Raw genomic sequence first — 20,784 nt, forward strand, 5'->3', positions numbered from 1 at the left:
TTGTAACCAAAACTATTCTATCAACCTTAACACCATCCCCAATTTCCATGGGTTCGATTAAGGTCATACAAATTCTCATTCATACAATCACATCCTCAATTTACATTTCCAGAGCGTTTAAGTGAAAAATATCTTCCATGTGAAATATCAGAACATCTCACTTTTCACAATGCATATGACACTGATTAATCAAATACAAGCACAGCCTTTGTCTAAACTAACACTGAACAAAATGTTTCCACATCATGTGATCACAAAACACTTCTCTGGGATTTTCACCTGAAATATCTCTAAACCTATATCTATCAAAAGCTAACTAACTGTTTTACAATACATAATTTGTACAGATTAAACTTATTTAAACTTTGGACTTTTCTGACTTGTAACCAAAACTATTCTATCAACCTTAACACCATCCCCAATTTCCATGGGTTCGATTAAGGTCATACAAATTCTCATTCATACAATCACATCCTCAATTTACATTTCCAGAGCGTTTAAGTGAAAAATATCTTCCATGTGAAATATCAGAACATCTCACTTTTCACAATGCATATGACACTGATTAATCAAATATAAGCACAGCCTTTGTCTAAACTAACACTGAACAAAATGTTTCCACATCATGTGATCACAAAACACTTCTCTGGGATTTTCACCTGAAATATCTCTAAACCTATCTCTTTCATGAACTGCTACTTGCCATCTCTTCCACTGCCTATATCTTCTCCTTTTACTTCCATCTAAACTTAAGTGTATCTATCTGGACCAGCCTATCATTTTCCATATGCTTTACAAGACCATATCATTATCAAAAAATACTTTCATTCATGTACCTATCGATTGTCATTTTCACACAACATAGACTTTAAACATCTTCTTTTATCATCATAAACCTAAATATATGATTTCCTATTCATATCATAAGTTTATCCTGGCTTATATGAACTTAGTTTCACATGCATATATCAGGGCTGAGACAAATGCTCTTTTATTCCAACTTCTTGCAAACTCTAACCTTAAATTCTTTCCATTCTCCACAGTCTTTTCTCATTTTATGAGAAACAAAAAGAGGAGAAACCCCCCAAGGCTTCCTCACTGAAACTCATATGCAAACCAATGTTTCATCTTCCTGCTGCACCATATTATCTTAACTTACTTTTGTTCACATTTATCTCATCATTTTCCTTCCACACACTCTCTTAAACCCTAACACAAGTTTCTGGAATTTCAATCCAGTCTGCTCCCAAGACCGTGCCATCTGCAAACTAAAAGATTCACGTCCACTGCACTCCATCCCCCTGCTTAATGCAAACCTACCCACTTCTCTACAGCCCTCCAATCACCTCCCTCATACCTGTGTCTATAAATAGATTTAACAACTACAGTGACAGCACAAGGCCTTGATAAAGCCCATGTTAAACAAGGACAACTCATTCCCTGCACAAAAATATCTTACTCTCTTGGCAAAAACTCCTCACTGCATCTAATAAATTTCCATTCATCCCATATACTCACATCCCTTTCCACAAACCTTCTCTGTCATATCTATCACACTTTCTCCAGATCCACAAAATGCCACACGCAATTTACTCTCTCCCAACACACTACTTATCACATACATTTTTCAATGTATACCCATCCTTTTCCTCTCATGAAGCCACAATGCGCTTCCCTAATCAAATTTTTGTTCATGCCAAAACCCTCGCAATTACCATTCTCCCATATAACATAACCCTGGTATTCTCAAAAGACTTGTAATTATGTAATTTTAGCAATTGCAGACTTAATATCAATATCGTCATCATAAATAATAAATAAAAAAATCAAATAAAAAATAATAACAATAACGATAATAATAACATCTTTTCATACTTCTTTAATGATTCAAGCTCAAGTAAGACAGTGCCAGAAACAGACAAAACGACAACCTCATTTGCACATACCCAACTCTCTAGCTGCTGTGTTTATGCATTGAAACCAAATCCCATCATCCACTACCAAGCCCCACATACCAATTCTGAGGTTACCACCGAACACTTCATATGCCCTAATTCAGTCCAATAACAACACGTTGCTCATTGCATACCAAATCAATCCACTTCAGTCTAATAACAACTTCACTCTCCTGAGTGCACAGGTCCCAATAACTACAAGCATCTTTCACTTAAACATTCTACCTCCTTATTGGTCATCCCTTCTACCCTCCTCCCTCCACTTTTGAGACACAAAGCCTCTTAGTCAGTCTTTCTTCACTCATCCTCTCCACATCTCTGAACCATTTTGACACATCCTCGTAAATGCTCTCAATCCGACTGCACTTGCTGATACATTTCTCTCTTATCATTCATTACACGATTAGCCAGCCTCACAGCACATACTGTACTCAGGTATTCCACTTCCAATACATCCAAACTCTTCCATCTTTTCTTGCCTAGGGCTCACATCCATACAAAACTGGTGGGTCTTCTTTCCCTTCAAACATCCCAACCTTTGACCTAACAGACACTGATTTTTTCCTTTCACACATTCCTTAGTGCACTCAAGACTGCAGTTCCCTCTCCCATGACTCACTTTAGCCATCCTGGTCTCATCCACTGCCAAGACAAATCCCAGGTACTTACAGAACTCCACTTCCTCCAGGTCCTCTATATTTAACCTCAATCAAACCATCCTTTCTCATCTCCCTACTACACCTCATTACTTAACTTTTGTTCAAAATCACTATCAACTTTCTCCTTTCACAAAATCTCCCAGACTTTTTCATCCCATCTGGAGTTTGTCCCTTGAGTCTGCCATCAGAGCAGTAACATTTGCAAACAGCAAATGACAACAACTCTCATGATACCCCACCCATTTAGCATATTACAGTCTTAATATTCATACTAATAACTAAAAGATGTCTTAAAAAGAACCATAAATTTCAGGTTACTCTTTTAAGAAATGGACGAAAGATCTGCTACCTTGAAAAAAAAAATATGGCCAAAAGATCTGCTACTCTATCATCATCAGTTTGCTGTGTGTTCCAAACTTACTCCATAATAATCCTTCATGTAGCACTACCTGTCCGAAACCTTATACACAGCCTTTTGATTAAACCACTTTGGAAAATTTATTACTTACCCTTATTCTTCTCCCACACATTCATTTTCTGCAAAAAATATAAAATCAATCTATTAATAACATACAACAAAGATTATGATACCGTTCTGCATCACATAAACACAAAATTTCTATGGATACCACTTAACATATACTCAAATATTTCATTCCAACTTACCAAAGTGTACAGTCTAATAACGTGGCATTTGAATTTCATACTTTCTTTAACTGGTGTTTCTTTCAGATTTTCATGTTCTTTCAATGCGTTAGGGCATTAGTGGAATACAGCTTTCAAAATTCACATCCAGAGAATATAGAACATGGCTTTCCAGATTCACATTAATCAAAATGCAGTCAGTATGGACTCATGAACCATACACTAATGAGATGAATAATAAATTACACAATTATGATAAGGAAACATTTACCAATTTTACATCCTAAAAAGAACTACAGAACCCTGAATGATTTTCACATTATTTTTCTCTTACTTTATTCCTTTCATTCAAGATGGCCTTTGACTGGATAGGTCATGCTGATGTCATGTGAGTCATTATAAAAAAAATATCCTTATGATCAGATAGCATTAACAATGATTCTGATCTACACTTAATTCTACTATGTGAATGCGAGTTTGCAAATGTGGTGACACATAACAACAAGAACAGTTCAGCTATCCTGATGAACAGGAGTGAAACAACCTACCTTGATGTAAAAAAGTAAACCACAGGGTTGCAATAACAGTAGATCAGCAAATACAAACCCCAAAGACTGATTTACCAAGATTTCATACAGTATTTGGAAGAACAGACAAGCTGAGAAATGAAGGTGTGACGAATATGAATAAGAGTGTTGAAAAAATGTAATGATGGAATTGGCAAGCAAGGGACATATAACAAGGATGGTTTCTAAAAGTATGGTGATGCATGTATTAGAATGATGTGGGGGCTATTGGTTTCTTCCCCCTCTGCAATACATAAGAAAAGAGATGGTGTAACAATGGGGTACAGGTGGACTATGGTCACACGAAATGGAAGCTACCACACTTCATACACCCAACTAATGCAGTTTCGTTTGCTGTTGAGGTAAGATGGCCATGAACACATAGTTGGGGTGTGAGGTTGAGTGGAGAAAATTTGGAGGAAATGAAGTGAATATATTAGCTACCTGGGAGTGGACATGGAAGCAGAAGTGAGCCACTGGGAGGGAGAGGGGCCAAAGGTCCTGGGAGCATTGAGAAATGTGTGGAAAAAGAAGTAATTATCTGGGAGGGTGAACATGGGTATGTTTGAAGGTATATTTGTCCTAACATTGTTTTATGTATGAAAGGCATGGAGATGAACATGTGACATATGAGCTGAAGCAGGTTTATCATTTTACACTTGGGGGTGAAAAAAGAAGAAACTGACATTGTGGAAATGACGAGATCTGGGTAGTAATTAGTTAAGGCTTGGGCATATTTCAAGTAATTATGCTTAATATAGTGGTTAAGCAATCTAACTGCTGTAGTGAAAGGGTGGGAGAAGGTATGGAGCATGTCTTACAAGGTATATCAACTAACTGTTGAATGTAAAACATTTTAAAGCACACTTTACTGTTAATGAGATTATTCTTTTTAATACACTGCATATAACTGAAAGTATATGGAGATGATTTATAAATATGTATCCACTTGATCCATCCCATGTATTGAGGGAATGGACAGACAAACAGAGATTATTTGGGTGGTTCTTACTTGAATTTACGTACAACCCAGAGAAGCATCACACGTACAATGACTGAAGAAGACAAATACGTAACGACTAAGCTAGCTAAGACAAACATGATACATCTAATAAAAATCAATACTAGGTGTAAGAGGTCATTTGAGAGACTCAGCACTGAACCCATAATAACAATCTGAGATCAGTACATAAGCCAATCAATTAGCTTTGACATGCTGATATCAACAGGTGTATAGCAACTTTTTCTGTATGTGACATTTCATCTGTATCTGACATGCCTTCCCAGCCATAGTACAGGGTACCTTATGAAAAAAAAAAAAACTCCAAAGCTCAAGGTGTTTACAAATATGTCTAAGGGATAAAAAAATGAATCAATCAAACAATAAATCTGCTATCAGCATTAAGATGATATTATCCTGGTAACAGATATAGAACGACATGAATCGAGATGTTATGAGGGTAATTTTTAGACCAACTAAGGTAAAACACAAAATACCTCACTTAATGCTGAACCAGTTGGCAAATCTATCTATCTATCTATCTATCTATCTACACCTCTGATGCCTGTTCCATCTGCAAAAGTGGCTAACTACTCCATTTTCCCAAGAATCATGAGTCTCACTTCTCATTATTATAATAAGTATGTAATGCATAAAAATTTGTAACATTTATTTTTAACTATTTTACACTATATCCATATGTAGCTATGTTGTTTCCTGTGGGGTGATGTGGTGCCAGGAATGGATGTGGGCAAGCAAGTATGAATATGTACATGTGTATATATGTATATGCGTATATGCTGATATGTATATGTATGTGTATGGGCATTTACATACATATATGCGTATATAAGTGGATGGGTGGTTATTTGTCTGTTTCCTGGCGCTGCCTCACTGATGCGGGAAAGGGCAATCAAGTATAATAAATAAATAAATAAATAAATATGTATATACTCTTTTATATCATACTTGATCACCAACTCCCTCATCAGTGAGGTAGCTCCAGGAAAAAGATGAAGAATGGCCCATCCACTCACATACACACATATATACATAAACACCCACACACACAAGATATACACGTATACATACACATACATATAAACTTGTGTCTTATTTCCTTCCTTTGCTTGCTTTCCCTTTTTAAACAGATTACCTTACCATAAATATAGTTTCCAATCTTACATCTGCAAAAGAGGATGTCATGCCTTGGAAAAAACTGCACTAGTTACCCCTCTGCCAATGGTCTGTTAAGGGTGGGGTTAAGAAGTGGCAATAAAGTTCACCAGTCATGTAGAATTTTTGGTACAGGCCATCCCCTTGACAGAGTCCCCAAAGGGAATGGGCATCAGAAATAAAGATAGATAAGTCATGCACAACCTCTACTACTACAATCATATTACCCTTTTCTTGTTAAACCTTCTCTATACTTGTCGTCATGTTGCAATTATGATATATTTTTTAACTTTCAAAATGTTTATCAAAACCAACAACTCATGTTAACTCTTGAACATACCCAAATTATCTGCATGTACATAATATGAACCTGAGCTATATACATTCAACCTGTAAAGATGTTTTATTCCCATCCTATACATATTTGATTATTCTGTTACTATACATGTTTCATACCACTGTAATGCAGATCCAAGATCCTGAAAATCACCTCTTCACAACACCCATAAAAAGCAATAGAATGTACTACTGCATATGCCACTCCCTAAAATGCAATGCCAGAACACAAAACAGTGAACTGCTACATGTATAATAAACATTATCATGGTTAGAAAAAAAATTGAAGAAAAGTGTTCTTTATCTACATCAATTTCAGTACACAGAAAATTTTTGAAGTAAAGAGTACCATGACTACATCATAGAAATTTCATCCCTTCCTTCAAACTTTCTCCTTACAAAGGATCAAAGTAATACAATGATTGCTTTTAAACCAGAAAGTCTTGTTATCCATAAAAAGAGTAGCACAGCATGGCTAAAACAAGATTAAGATAATTTGGTAGTTATCATACATACATACATACATATGATTAAAAAAAATACTAGCAGAGCAGTGTGTTCAATGGTTGCAGGTGCCCCATTGTATCCGTGGATAAAACCTAACTCACATTTAACTCTGTAAATTACCTTACAAGGGATGGGAAGAGGGAGAGGTGGGAATAAGAGAAAGGGCAAATGGGACATAAAATAAAGTCATGTATTATGAGCAACTGCCTCAAACGAATAATGTCCCTCAATCTTTAAAGCATGTTCTCTTCCAGAGAAAAACTTCGAGTAGCAATCTGAAAATTGCTTTGCACAAAATAGCAAATCCTAATGAGAATTTCTGCAGAAAATAAAACTCTTATGAAGCATACTGTACATAACTAAAAAGAATCCATGAAATACAAAACTGTTTAAACCTAAAAATAAAAAAGGGATATCTCTAATTCCAGGTTAGAAATAAGTTGGACACTTTAAACTTTATCTAAAATTCATAAGAAAATTTTTTGATCAAGAAATATCTTTACTAAGCGCAAAAGACTCAGTAATTGCACATATGTACAAGATAACATTTTTCCTAAAAGCAAATGAGTAAACTATCTACCAGGAGGTACCTGTGCAAGCAAAGTAAAATTACTTCCTTTAATAATATGTCCAAACTCCTGTAAGAAATCCTAAAGAGCTCATACAACATAAAATTCTTAGGAAATAATACCCACGAGTCAGCCCAAGTGCACTGTAGGTATCTTTCTTCCACCTATGAATTCTAAATACAGGAGTGAAAAATAAGACATTCTGTACGTTACACAGTTTCTTGAGATATGATGCACACATAACCTAAAGCACCTGTATAAACCAAAACAAAAGGCATCATATTTTTAGCATAAACTTAATTCTACCACTTACATCAAAAGAACGGTCAATTGGATTTCCTTTAAAAGTATGCAAGACCTTATAAATCTAGCAAGCTGAGAAATCTTTAGTTCTTCATGATGGATGGAAAACAACGGCAATCCCATGTAACATATCATCAATGAATTAAGCGGTCCATTTCACCTTTAATCCAAGAAAACTGGGAACACCATATAGATCTTACTTTTAACACTATTTATACAGTTGCAAGCATCTCATACTTTCTTTATAAGACTGAGACTTACACAGCTAAGATAATGCAGACTAAGGCCTGGAAAACATCAGACTCTCTAGTTGCGAGAAATATGAGAAATTTTCTCCATGAGAATGGGCTACATGGGTACAGCTGACTATAATAATAACACAGAAAAAGAAAGCATCTTTATAAAGGGCAGTGGCTAATGAATCCTAATGCAAAAGATTAAGTAAACCAGCTAACCTGAGTTACCATTAACGAAAAAGAAAATAACGGATACAAGTATGCTTTCCAAAATTTTCTTGGCTCTCTAAAAATTTTAAATGTTGGTAATTTCAAGCTTCTCTCTCTCTCTCTCTCTCTCTCTCTCTCTCTCTGACAGACATTATTTTGATTCTGTTTTCAAGTATCGGCTTTTTGTGTGCCGCCTCCTTCTCTGGATAGATCATAAAGCATGTGATGCTTTTGACAGGCTACATCCCACACATATGGCGTCAGCAGTAACATCTCAACAATTAGCCTATTCAGCTGGTGATTTTTTCTCTTCATAGTCAAACTTCATTCCATTTTATCCCCACAATTTTTTCCCCAGCTACATTTGGTCTTCCTTTAAGAGGTCCAGACCTGTACAATTCCTCTGGGGAATGGCCTCCCACATGCTGCATGAACTAGCCATGGGATAGGGCATGCTAGCTGTCAGTTCTCAAGAGAAGATACCAAAATGTTAGCAGTACAGCAGAGAGACCACAGCAACACTACAGTAATCAGGAAGGAGTTCAAGCTATGAACTGAGAGCCTGAAAGATGATAATTCCTTTTTGAGTGATCTCAAGTCAAACTGGAAGGTGGAAGAAAAGCCACCCAAATATGTTAGCAGTACTCCATATAAAAAGGAAATTAAATACCATTACGGCTTGAGTTGTTCCTCTTCGTGTGAGCAAAAAAAATCTACCATAATCTATCTATTACCTTTAAATGAATCTAAAATGGATGACTGTAACACTACAGCTGAAAAATACAGCATTAATCAACAAGCAAGACATGCAGTGAGCACCACATGCAAGCCCTCTCTCTCCAATAAAATTCTGTTGGAGGTACTCGTAGGTAGGCAAATACTGCATTCCCATTTATGTAAAAAAAAAGCACAGTATGAGTCAGCATACTAACAAGGAGGCAAGCCTTAATGTGCATACTTACACGGCTGGTGAGTGCTGTGCTAAGACCTAAACTAAGCTCGCTGGAGCAATGGGCAAATGTACAGGAGCATTACAGGTGGTAGAACTAACCATGGTTTAGCACAACAGGTCCTCAAGTGACCAACTTTCATGATGAAAGTACCAGATGAACAAAAGTTCCCTACTGAAGAGTCCTTAAACAAGCAAATATTCTAAGGATGAATTAAATACAAAAGTTAATCTTACACAGACAAACATCTCCATTACGTAGATACTAGACTTAAAATTATGAAAGCATTCTTCACTTCATGTCACAAAAGCACTCTGTTTTTGTTATAAAAAAATGTATAAGAAAAAAGGGTAACAATATATGACAGCATTTCTTACCACAATGTTGCTCAGTTTGGAATTCATGTTCTTCGCCATTCATGAGGTAGAGTTGAGAGTACTCATATAACAAGGGAATTCTCCATTAAACTGGTAGATCTCTCCAGCTACATCTACAATCAGAAAGACAAGTTTCTATCCACCAGCTTCTAACTGTAATTCAAGAATTTTATGCTAGGCCAACACTAACTATTGCTCCAGTGTATCCACACACTCTCATTAAATGCAAGTGCTATCTTGGGGTTAACATTCACCAACGAAATAATGAGAAATAAATCAAGATATTTCTCCTCCAAAGCCAGCCAGGATCCTAGACTTTTCTCATGACAATGGTCAAGTGGTTTATCAATGGGAGACAATCAGCCCAATATATGGAAGGACACAAAAGAGCAGGAAAGAGTCACTTCAGACAACTTCCAGCATGAATGAAACCAAAATTCACAATACATTTGCTTCTTTACACAATCTACACCAAAAACTACTTGGCAGCTCCAATTTCCATGCCTGGATGGACATTACAGGCAAGTAGAAAGGTTAAGTCAAGGAGGAAGGTTAAGAAGTTGGCTGGCAACATTTAGCAACAGTGGCTGCACCCAAAATGCCTCTTTATTTTTTTTCTCAGTACTGTAGGTTCTTCCTAATATTTACAGAATGATCATTATCAGATGACTGTATATTTATTTGTCATACACCGCACATCTAACTTGGTCGGGACAACAGTCAAATGCTGTAAGTACTCTGGCTCACAGTCTGGCTCAGAAAAGATAGAATTAAGAATTATGATGAAAACAACAAACGTGAAGTAAGAAGGCTATTGGAAATGCAAATGAATGGAAGGCTGTTAAGATGGTATCATTAAGCAGAACATAACTGGCTGGTAACAAAGATATATAACAGTATGGTACAAAGAACAAGACAATGAATCACACCACACCCATGAGAGAAGAATAGCTCTGAAGAATAATACTAAGGCATTGAGGTACTTTCAACAGCAGTGCCAGGAGAACCACAACTGACAGAGCAGTGGAAGTTTTTGCTCAGTTCTGGAATAAAGATTTGGAGACACAAGTCTCAAATGAAACCTTAGTAATTCAAACAAGGTGAAAATTTATGGAACTATATCTACTGTGGACAATTTTTATCCACTCTGTCACAATGATGATAAGATGTGAATATATGTGAATGGGCTATGGTAGCTTATATGCTTCACCCATTCTATAGTAGTGTAAACACAAGATTAAAAATGATCTAAAAGCATTTCAAACAGAGTTGATTTACACTTCCTGCAACAAAGTTTTGATTACAGCCTGGATATTTGTCCCTGGTGAAGCATAAATCTATACTGAACACTAGCGCTTTGAATGGAGGTGTGGAACAATAATCATCAGGATATGATGACGGCAGAAAGCGCAAAAGAATCCTGAAACCATCATAATCATTCTCATACACAGTATAAACCCTTACACAGAGGTTTAATTACTATTTTCTTCCTTTCTTTGTGTTAAAAGGCTAGCAGCAACAGGCAGCCCGGTAGACCAGGCCCTTACCAGGGCCGACTGATCACAAGGATTGAAGTCAGCCTCCAAAACCAGTATCAGGTATAAGTAAGGTACAATATAATAGCTATGAACTATGTTGTAACATGATGCTTTGATAATTGCAACTGAAAATCTTCTGAATAGGTAATGGGAAACCTTATCCTAATTTGGACAAAGAAGTTTGAGGTAGTAATGCCTTGGCTGCTCCCAATATAATACACTTTTCTACATCTCTCATCCTAGCTAAAAACTTACCAGAAAGGCACAATTTCTGAGAAGCACTACACTGGAATATTTAATCACATAAAATTAAATATGTTTTCAAAGACTTATCTGTACACAAATGTGATAAAGTACAATGATGATGGGCCAAAATTATGACAGCATGGAGAGAAGCCTATCATATCTTGCACAAGGATACATTTCTCAATTATCTGATACAAAAACAAATTTCACGAACAGCAGAAAACCATAAATGGATCCCTCAAATTTGGTATAAATAAATTTTTGCCCTAACAGAAGATATAATTACACTATCCATAATTACTGCTCCAAAAACCTATCACCAGTCCCAAAGGAACCTAGGATTGACAATTAATGAATGTACATGGCAGCAAAGAGAATTAGTATTATTCATCAAGCAAGACATCCAATGAGTACTATGCGCTGGCCCTGCCTTTTGGCAGAATCTCATCATAGGTACTCATAGGAAGGTATTCTCATCAACAAGTAACAGACAAGATACCTTCTGCTTCCAATTCCCATCATCTAAATACATCTTGAGATATCTGTCAATGTCATGAAGGAAGCAAAAAGATGAGAGACCGACTCAGAAACCTTAATAAAAAATTATTCAAACTTTATAATAGCTATTCTAAGAAACCCTAGCCACATGTGTAAGAACATGCACATAATTTCATGGCAATATTTACAGAAGGCAGGAGACCTATAGCATTAAACCCATATTCATCTTTATTCTTTATTATACTTTGCCACTGTTTACCGCGTTAGCGGGGTTTCGCAAGGAAACAGACGAAAGAATGGCCCAACCCACCCACATATACATTTATATACATAAACGCCCACACACACACATATACATACCTATACATTTCAACATACATACATGTTCATACTACTTACCATTTCCCACATTAGCGAGGTAGTGTTAAGAAGAGAGGACTGAGCCTTTGAGGGAATAGCCTCACTTGGCCCCTTTCTCTGTTCCTTCTTTTGGAAAATTAAAAAAGAGAGGGGAGGATTTCCAGCCCCCCGCATGTACATATTCATACATGCTGTCTTCATCCATTTCCGCCGCCACCCAGCCACACATGAAATGACACCCCCCTCCCCTCACGTGCACATGAGGTAGCACTAGGAAAAGACAACAAAAGCCACATTCGTTCACACACAGTCTCTAGCTGTCATGAGTAATGCACCGAAACCACAACTCCCTTTCCACATCCAGGCCCCACAAAGCTTTCGATGCTTTACCCCAGACGCTTCACATGCCCTGGTTCAATCCATTGAAAGCATGTCGACCCCGGTATACCACATCGTTCCAATTCACTCTATTCCTCGCACGCCTTTCATCCTCCAGTATGTTCAGGCCCCGATCGCTCAAAATCTTTTCCACTCCATCCTTCCATCTCCAACTTGGTCTCCCACTTCTCCTCATTCCCTCCAACTCTGACACATATATCCTCTTTGTCAATCTTTCCTCACTCATTCTCTCCATGTGACCAATACAACCTCCTCTGTTCTCTCAACCACACTCTTTTTATTACCACACATCTCTCTTACCCTTTCATTACTTGATGAAACCACCTCACATCCTCAAACATCTCATTTCCGACACATCCATCCTCCTCTGCACAACCCTATCTATTACATATACACATATATATCTTTATCCCTGGGGATAGGGGAGAAAGAATACTTCCCACGTATTCCCTGCGTGTCGTAGAAGGCGACTAAAAGGGGAGGGAGCGGGGGGCTGGAAATCCTCCCCTCTTGTTTTTTTTTAATTTTCCAAAAGATGGAACAGAGAAGGGGGCCAGGTGAGGATATTCCCTCAGAGGCCCAGTCCTCTGTTCTTAACGCTACCTTGCTAATGCGGGAAATGGCGAATAGTTTGAAAGAAAGAAAGAATACATATCTTATCTTATTTTTGTATGTTTGCCAATCTCTATGTTAGCAAGGTAGAGTCAGGAACAGACAAAGAAATGGCCTCATTCATTCACATCTGTTCTCTAGCTGTCATGTATAATGCACTGACACCACATCCCTACCCATAACCACTCCCCACTCATGGCCTCTCCAGTTGACTGACTTTTGCGAGCACAGGGAACAATCAAAAAGTGCTTTCGCAGTAGGAATGACCTGTTTGCTTCGTCAAATTACATGCCAGTTAATTCTGACGTGGATGCCAGTCTATATAAACTTACTCCTAAGGTAAGCAAGGATGTCATTTTAACAGTGCTTCCTCTTTCTTAAAGGGGTAGCAACCTTCCAAGTATGAAAGGATAACTTACTCCATGGTGTATGATGTTGGCAAGTGACGAGCCAACATACTTAGCAAACCATGCCTGCCATCCCAATGAATCAACTCCTGTAGAATAGAAATGCAGAGTAATGCCACAATAGAAGACAAAGACTCCTCAGTTTTGTACCTCATCCACACTATATCATGAGATTAAAAAGCTTAACAATGGTACATTCTCTTGTGGTTTAGCAATAGCTATGGCTGTTTCAGGTGAAAAGGAGCAGAACAAAAACAGTCTATCCACTCTAGCATTAAAAAAATGTTCTAAACATGGTAGAGGTATGGCTACCTTCCTGAGTGGCCCAAGAGCCCCAAAAATGACAGAAGTGACCCCTCTGGCAGAAAGATAAGCTAAATAGACTTATCAAAGTAAGCTAAAGAGGCTAAACTTGAGTCACATCTTCAATAGATGGAGGAAGTCTAACCCATCTATCAAATTAATTATTACAAATTACCTTTAACATAGATACATACAAGATGCAATAATTATCAAGAACTGAACATGGAAATGATAATTTCAGGATGAAGGCCGCCAATGAAAATAACTAAATGCCTTAACTGTCTCGATGAAAAATATGGTTATCTACAAATAATCAGGGTCAGATCTACATAAAAAAACTGAGATCAGTGACACACCATTACAACAGGCGAGTTTACACCTTATATCTTACATCTAATCTTTACAAGCACAGTAGTTTCAAACATAACTACATTCAAAAGAGCATCATTCACATAATGATAAATATGGGTAACATTCTGTCAGTCAGCTGAAAGAATCGATAACTTTGTATCTTCATGCCTCCTTCTGTTGGATTTCAAGTAACGAAAGCCAGGAAAGGCTGTGTAGTGTCAACATACTGTACATAGTGTATGTGGCATATTCGGCTGTGTAGTGTCAACATACTGTACACAGTGTACGTGGCATATTCAGCAGCGTAGTGTCAACATACTGTACACAGTGTATGTGGCATATTCCACCATGTCAACATACTGTACACAGTGTATGTGGCATATTCCACCAAGACTTACAAATGCAATTATCTTCAGGAAGACCTGGGTTTTGCTTAAAAATTAGCCATAAAGGAATTGCATTATGTGTGGTCAACAAAATGGATGTGAGCTCGTTACTAGCTCAAGGTAAGAAATGATATATAAGCACTACGAGGAGAGTAAGAGGACAGTCTTCTGATATATAAGCAGTATGAGGAGAACTGGACAGTCTTCTGATATATAGGCACTATGAGGAGAGTAAGCGGACAGTCTTCTGATATATAAGCACTATGAGGAGAGTAAAAGGACAGTCTTCGTATAACAATTGTCCAACCTCTTCACTTCAACTTGTGGCATCCTACCAACTATCATCATACAAAAATAAAAGGCCTTATATCAAACAGGATATGGTGCTCTATCCAACTTGAATAACTGTCAGACAAGTAGCATCAATGTCTCAATGAAAATATAATAATAACAAATACCAGAATTAAATCAAATACTACAGCAGAAGAGTGTTAGGACAGAAACTGAACTTCATATGATGCAGGAAACCGAAGTTCTAAAACTTTTGTCAATGTACCTGAAGGGTATACATCAGTGCAATGCACCATCAATGAGCTTCTGGAAAATGACCTTCAAGTACAGGTTTACAAACATTTCTGAATTTCAGAAAAATTCTGCTTTCAGTTAGAAAAAATATCAATATGGGAGAAATTAAACAGGAACCTAAAAATGAAAGGGATGCTTTTCTCATAAGTCTCTTCGCCAATGAACTGTCTTCTTCACTACATTCACACTAAATATTCACTCTGTGATCTGTCATGTTCTTAAATTCTCCATTTTTAAAACAAAATTTTCTATTTCTACAGAAGTTTTGTGTTCCAAATTTTGCCTTTCTCATCATTTACAGTCATTTAATATACTGAGGTAACCCTCACTTTGTTCATCTAACATTTTGTTTATATTGGAAGCAGCTGGCAACTCCACAGAAATGGACAATTTTTCCGAACATTACGCACTATTTTGTGCAACAGTGGCCTTACCTCAAAAGAGTATCCCACCTTCCCTGGTTGGCATCCAATGTTATTCCCTGTGTTGCAACTGCCATACTGTTCAGCTACAAAAAAGTTGTAGAAAAATTACCATCATATGGATAACATGAATATATACATTATCATATCCAATAACATGTGTACCTCACTAGAGTATATACATTATTCATATCTAGTATATACAGTACTGTATATCTATTACTTACATTTTTCTAACTAACTAACTGCTAACTAGCTTCCCCTAGTCATGCGAATATCTTCCTGCTTCACACCAGATATCACAAAATGGCTGGGCTCCACTGGACTTGAGTTACCTTTTGAATTTATCTATGTCACAAGATGACTGATTACAATGCTAGCAATTGAGAACATCTTAAAAGGTGTGGGGTGTCCAACTGACATAAGAACAAAAGTCTCACTGCAACTGGCATAGCAAGCCCATTTCGCATAAAACCTTAACAATGGATTAATCCCACACCGTAAATGCCATAGGATGGACATATGGATGGTTAAGTAAATATATGACATGACAGATATTGTTCTTGTCAAACTTCTACTTAATGGGCTTAAAAATAATGTGCTATCCTTGATAACCTGGATGGTCAGGCTCAATAGGGAAGTATTTCCATTAAAACTTACCACTGTCTACTCTAAGGGAAATGACCATAACACAGAACGAAACATCTACATCAAAAGTGTATATCTACTTATAACACAAAGACAATCTAAATGATCTTTCACATTCAGTATACTGCCCTAAGAAAAGACTCCTAAAACACAGTATACATACATTTTGAGCATACAATGGTGCGCCTTCTTGTCCATCCAATGGCATGTTGCTCAGCAACTTCTTCCTTGTATAAACTGTATGCTATTACATACTTTACAATCAGTGCAGCAACTTTGACTAAATTCTCAAAACATCCTATATTCAGCATAAAATACTGTATCAGGAGTAAATGCAGTTCTGGTTAGACAATGCTTTATCAAACTGGATAAAAGAAACCCAAGTGAAGCTGATGAGTAATGCAGACATTTACACTGAGAACCAATATAAATGAAGGGTTCCTATAAAACACTATCTAAAGAAAACTGATGATGATTTGGAATCACCTTCAATGTGCTTTGATTTTTCTAAGCAATTTCACTGATGTACAGTATACTTAATTTGTCTCATGATACATGCTACCTCTATCAACATCATGATCCATTTAGGCAGCATTATTTCTATTTCTTTAAGCTGGTGTTGTATCTTCCCAGTGAGATAAGGGATTAGAAAGTCTCACACAGATGCAATTACTACTCAAATAATTTCCTGGTAAAAAATACACTTAAAAGAACAAGCAAAACCAATTTCAACAACTAAATAAACACTATTTCACTATGTGAAAAACATTTATTGAAAAAATTAACTTATTACTTACCTAATCTCTTGTTCTCCTCAGCAAACCAAGCTCTGTCATGGTCATTATTGAATTCCGAAATGTCAGCCCAAGCACTTAATTCTTTTTGACCATGAGTGTCTTTCTCTTGGTTTTGCCAGTGTCTACTCTTGTCACTGACATGCCCTTGAGGGGCATCACGCTTGAATTCTGTGGAAGAGCTTTCTCTTCTATTTCTGCGTTGCATTTTGTCATCAGTTTGCCCCTGAGGTGCATCTCGCCTGAATCCACCAGAAGGGGTTTCTCTCATATTTCTCTGTCTTTTTTTGTCATCAGCCCGCCCTTGTGGTGCATCACGCTTGAATCCTGCTGAGGAGCTTTCTCTTCTATTCCCTAATATAACAGCAATGGGAAGTTAATATTGTGGTGTGGGTAAAATATCTATTAAAACATCACCCGAGCATCACTGAAAATTCTCAAAAGGCAGTGATTTTCCTTCTTGTGGTTTTCTCTAAAGTTTGTGTTTGGCGAAAGTCAGTTTTAGCACTTGGTAGTGTAAGGAAAAATTATGCTAAAATTCCTTCTCGCCATAACATCTGATGATATGGACTTGCAACAAACCTTCATAAAATCCATCACATTCCAGTCAAAACTGTTGTTTAAATGATTCTTCATGAGTATATAAAAGCCCATTGAGGCTGTCCATAATCTACATGTTACTATGAATTGTAGAGAACTGGCCAATATAAAGTCTACATCAACTATTCTGGTCAATAAACATAAATACATATCTGTCAACACTCATTTTTCTCACCTAGACTCTGTTAAATCTTAATCTTATAAATATCTACTTACCCCTCATAGTTAAATAAAATATGTATCACTTACCTCACTGACCATCCTATTCTCAGTTTCAAACACTCCTTCAAAACTCCACACTTTGCAATACAATCAACTGGCTTCGACACTTCACATTTCTACACTCCCTCTCTTTCACTACAACTGACCCAATTAAGTAAAGATTTCCCTTCACAATTAAGATAATGGATCAATTTGCTGTTCATTCAGCTAGATTATGCATGTAATGCATTACTAAACAATATGTACAGTCTAGCTGTCTTCACAGCATTCTAATTTTCATCCTTTCCTATTTCACATGTACTCATGTACTTACCTCCATTTCACCATATATTTACATCCAACTTAAGTGATTTCTTGAGTCCATTCATTCCCATCTCAAGTACCAAACACAGGATATATTTTTAGCACATGGTTTTGACCATCAACACCGTGTTTTTGAGACCATTTCGAAAATAAAGAATATTCCATTCATTCAGCCATGCACCATCAATTACGTGACTTTTAAAATGATTCATCTATCTACCTAAAGAAGCATCAATATGTAGCATTAATACTGATGCTTCGTGTCTTTGATACCGATACTGGCACTCAGCAACCCAACATAAAAACTGAGCCCACATCACATATAACAGATACTTAAATGTTTCAATACCCAAGTTTATCTTCTTATAATTTTGCAGATTCTAATTTCATTGAAATTTTTGCAACATCCACAAAGACATGGGTCATGCAAATTCCACTTGTGGGATGGATCTGTTATGCATATACTAGTTTGCTGTCATTTCACTGATTCAGGTATATACATCACTTGTCAGGGTGCAGGTTCTACTTCTGAAAACTGCTCAATTCAAATGAGAAGCAGCCACACAAACTCCTTCAAATACTTTTGTTTTAAATTCTGATATAGTGATACATTTTGAATAAGTGTAAAGAAAGAAAACCAACTGGATTCCTTTTCTACATGACCTGGGGGCACAGCATCAATTATTGTAGTTCACCTTGTGGAAACAGGATGTACATTTCAGTTTGTGTAAGTGCGTGTACTTCAAAGTGAAAGGACTATGGTGAAGACCAGCTATACACACTTTCAAAATCCAGAAAGGTTCAGCTTTGTACAGAAGCATAATTCCAGCCCACAACTTCTTTCCATCAAATGACCAACAAAACAAAAGGATGAAATAGGATCCTGTAACCCTGAAAATAAGAATAAGATCTAAATACAACCACTTCAGGGAACCCCGTCAAGGAAACTTTCATCTGGACATGAATATATCTGAGTGAACAGCATTAAGAGATCTCTGTACATGATCCACTTATGGTGGGGGAAAAAAGATGGCCACAGAGACCTATAAAAATAAGGTCCTTGCCTTAGCCAATGCAATTTCTAAACCCATTAAGGAAGCTTATATTGAAAATGAAAAGATCTGGATCAGCAGTCAAGAAGTATTCATATGCAAACTCTGTACAACACCAGTGTCAGCAGTGGTATGGGATACAACTTTTGGCCCATTTGACTTTGGAAAAGGGGTCAATAAAAACCTAGGCCATTCACTGAACCCCTACAGAAGCTTTGTTCAAACAGAAAAGATATGAGAATAATGTCTTCTTTGTTTTTACCACTCCATTTCATTTCCTTCAAATGACTTCTTAGTCAGTTAAAATATTTACATAAGCAGAGTTACTGAATGTGAAATAACCTCTTTAGTTCAAAGTGAGTTTCTCTTCAAAATGGTAAAAGTGGCAGAGAAAAATGTAATGTAGTTCACATAGCAGATACATAGCACAAGAGCCAGTAAACATACCATATACGTACAAAAACAAGATGTTTGCCTCATAACCCAGCAAACATACAGTACAAGAGCAGGTGAACATGCCACATACACAAAAATATGAAATTTGCCTTTTTCATAACCCAGTACAGATATGGTCTAAGAACTGGTGAATGTGTCATTTATACAAAAATAAGAGGTTGCCCTTTCTCATGACCCAGCAGACACATGGGACAAGAGCTGGTTATGTGCCATTTATACAAAAAAAAGAGGTTTGCCTTACTCATGACCCAGCAGACACATGGTACAAGAGCTGGTTATGTGCCATTTATACAAAAATAAGAGGTTCGCCTGATTCATAACCCAGCAAACACAGAGTGGATATCTATAATCCATGGAACCCCACCACCATTTACTGTGTAGCCAGCGTCACAATGAACTTCTACTGTCAATTCCCCAGATACACCAAAATATGGTGTCTTTTCCCATTCTTCTAGTTAATAACCACTCCGAGCCCATTTACGGACTTGTTTTCACAGATAACAAAAAAATAATATTACATTAAGCATCCACAACATTGCATTTCTTCAAAAATGAAATAAAAAAAAAATATATTGCTTTCTATTCAAGCATTCTCAAAATACATACCAGATCTACACAGAAATACCTCGCCATATGTCATTACCAAACATCCTACCTTATTTTTCCTGTTTCTGACTTCTCTTGCACCTTTGTGAAACACAACCATTCCTTCAATGCTCAAAATAAAAATCACTCTGGAATCTTACTAATTTTCATACACCCTTCTTCACAACACTACATCAAAGGTTGCTTATGCACTATAGCCAGCAATATGGCAATATACACCATGTCCCAGAAACTCTTACATACATATTCTTCTAAAACATAATCTTATGGTTTGTTAGTAATATTCATATTTGGTCAGGTCAACTGCCATAACCACAGCAACAAATCCTTGCACTGACATTTTAAAATGTTTGTGTAATGATGGCTAAAGTGACCATCAAACAACACCAAACTTATCATAAGTATACCCTATTCTAAGTAAATACCACAGAACATATTTACATGTATATATATATATAATGTGTGACTTACCTTTTACACATATACTTGAGACTTACCTCTGAGATA

The 20,784-nt window shown here is 36.8% G+C and overlaps 1 protein-coding gene across 4 annotated transcripts in view; it reads right to left on the reverse strand.

Moving 5' to 3' along the window:
• Nucleotides 1-20,784, reverse strand: part of LOC139767522 (uncharacterized) — a 52,824-nt gene that overhangs the window by 19,097 nt on the left and 12,943 nt on the right. For all 4 annotated transcript variants that reach the window (XM_071696968.1, XM_071696966.1, XM_071696967.1 and 1 more), the window contains exons 5-7: nucleotides 17,042-17,392; nucleotides 15,609-15,682; nucleotides 3,124-3,151 (exon numbers count right to left, since the gene is read on the reverse strand). In XM_071696968.1, the coding sequence (XP_071553069.1) occupies nucleotides 3,124-3,151; nucleotides 15,609-15,682; nucleotides 17,042-17,392 (453 nt within the window). The remainder of the gene's footprint in view (nucleotides 1-3,123; nucleotides 3,152-15,608; nucleotides 15,683-17,041; nucleotides 17,393-20,784) is intronic.

Source organism: Panulirus ornatus, chromosome 61 (assembly GCF_036320965.1).
Source record: "Panulirus ornatus isolate Po-2019 chromosome 61, ASM3632096v1, whole genome shotgun sequence".
NCBI lineage: Eukaryota > Metazoa > Arthropoda > Malacostraca > Decapoda > Palinuridae > Panulirus > Panulirus ornatus.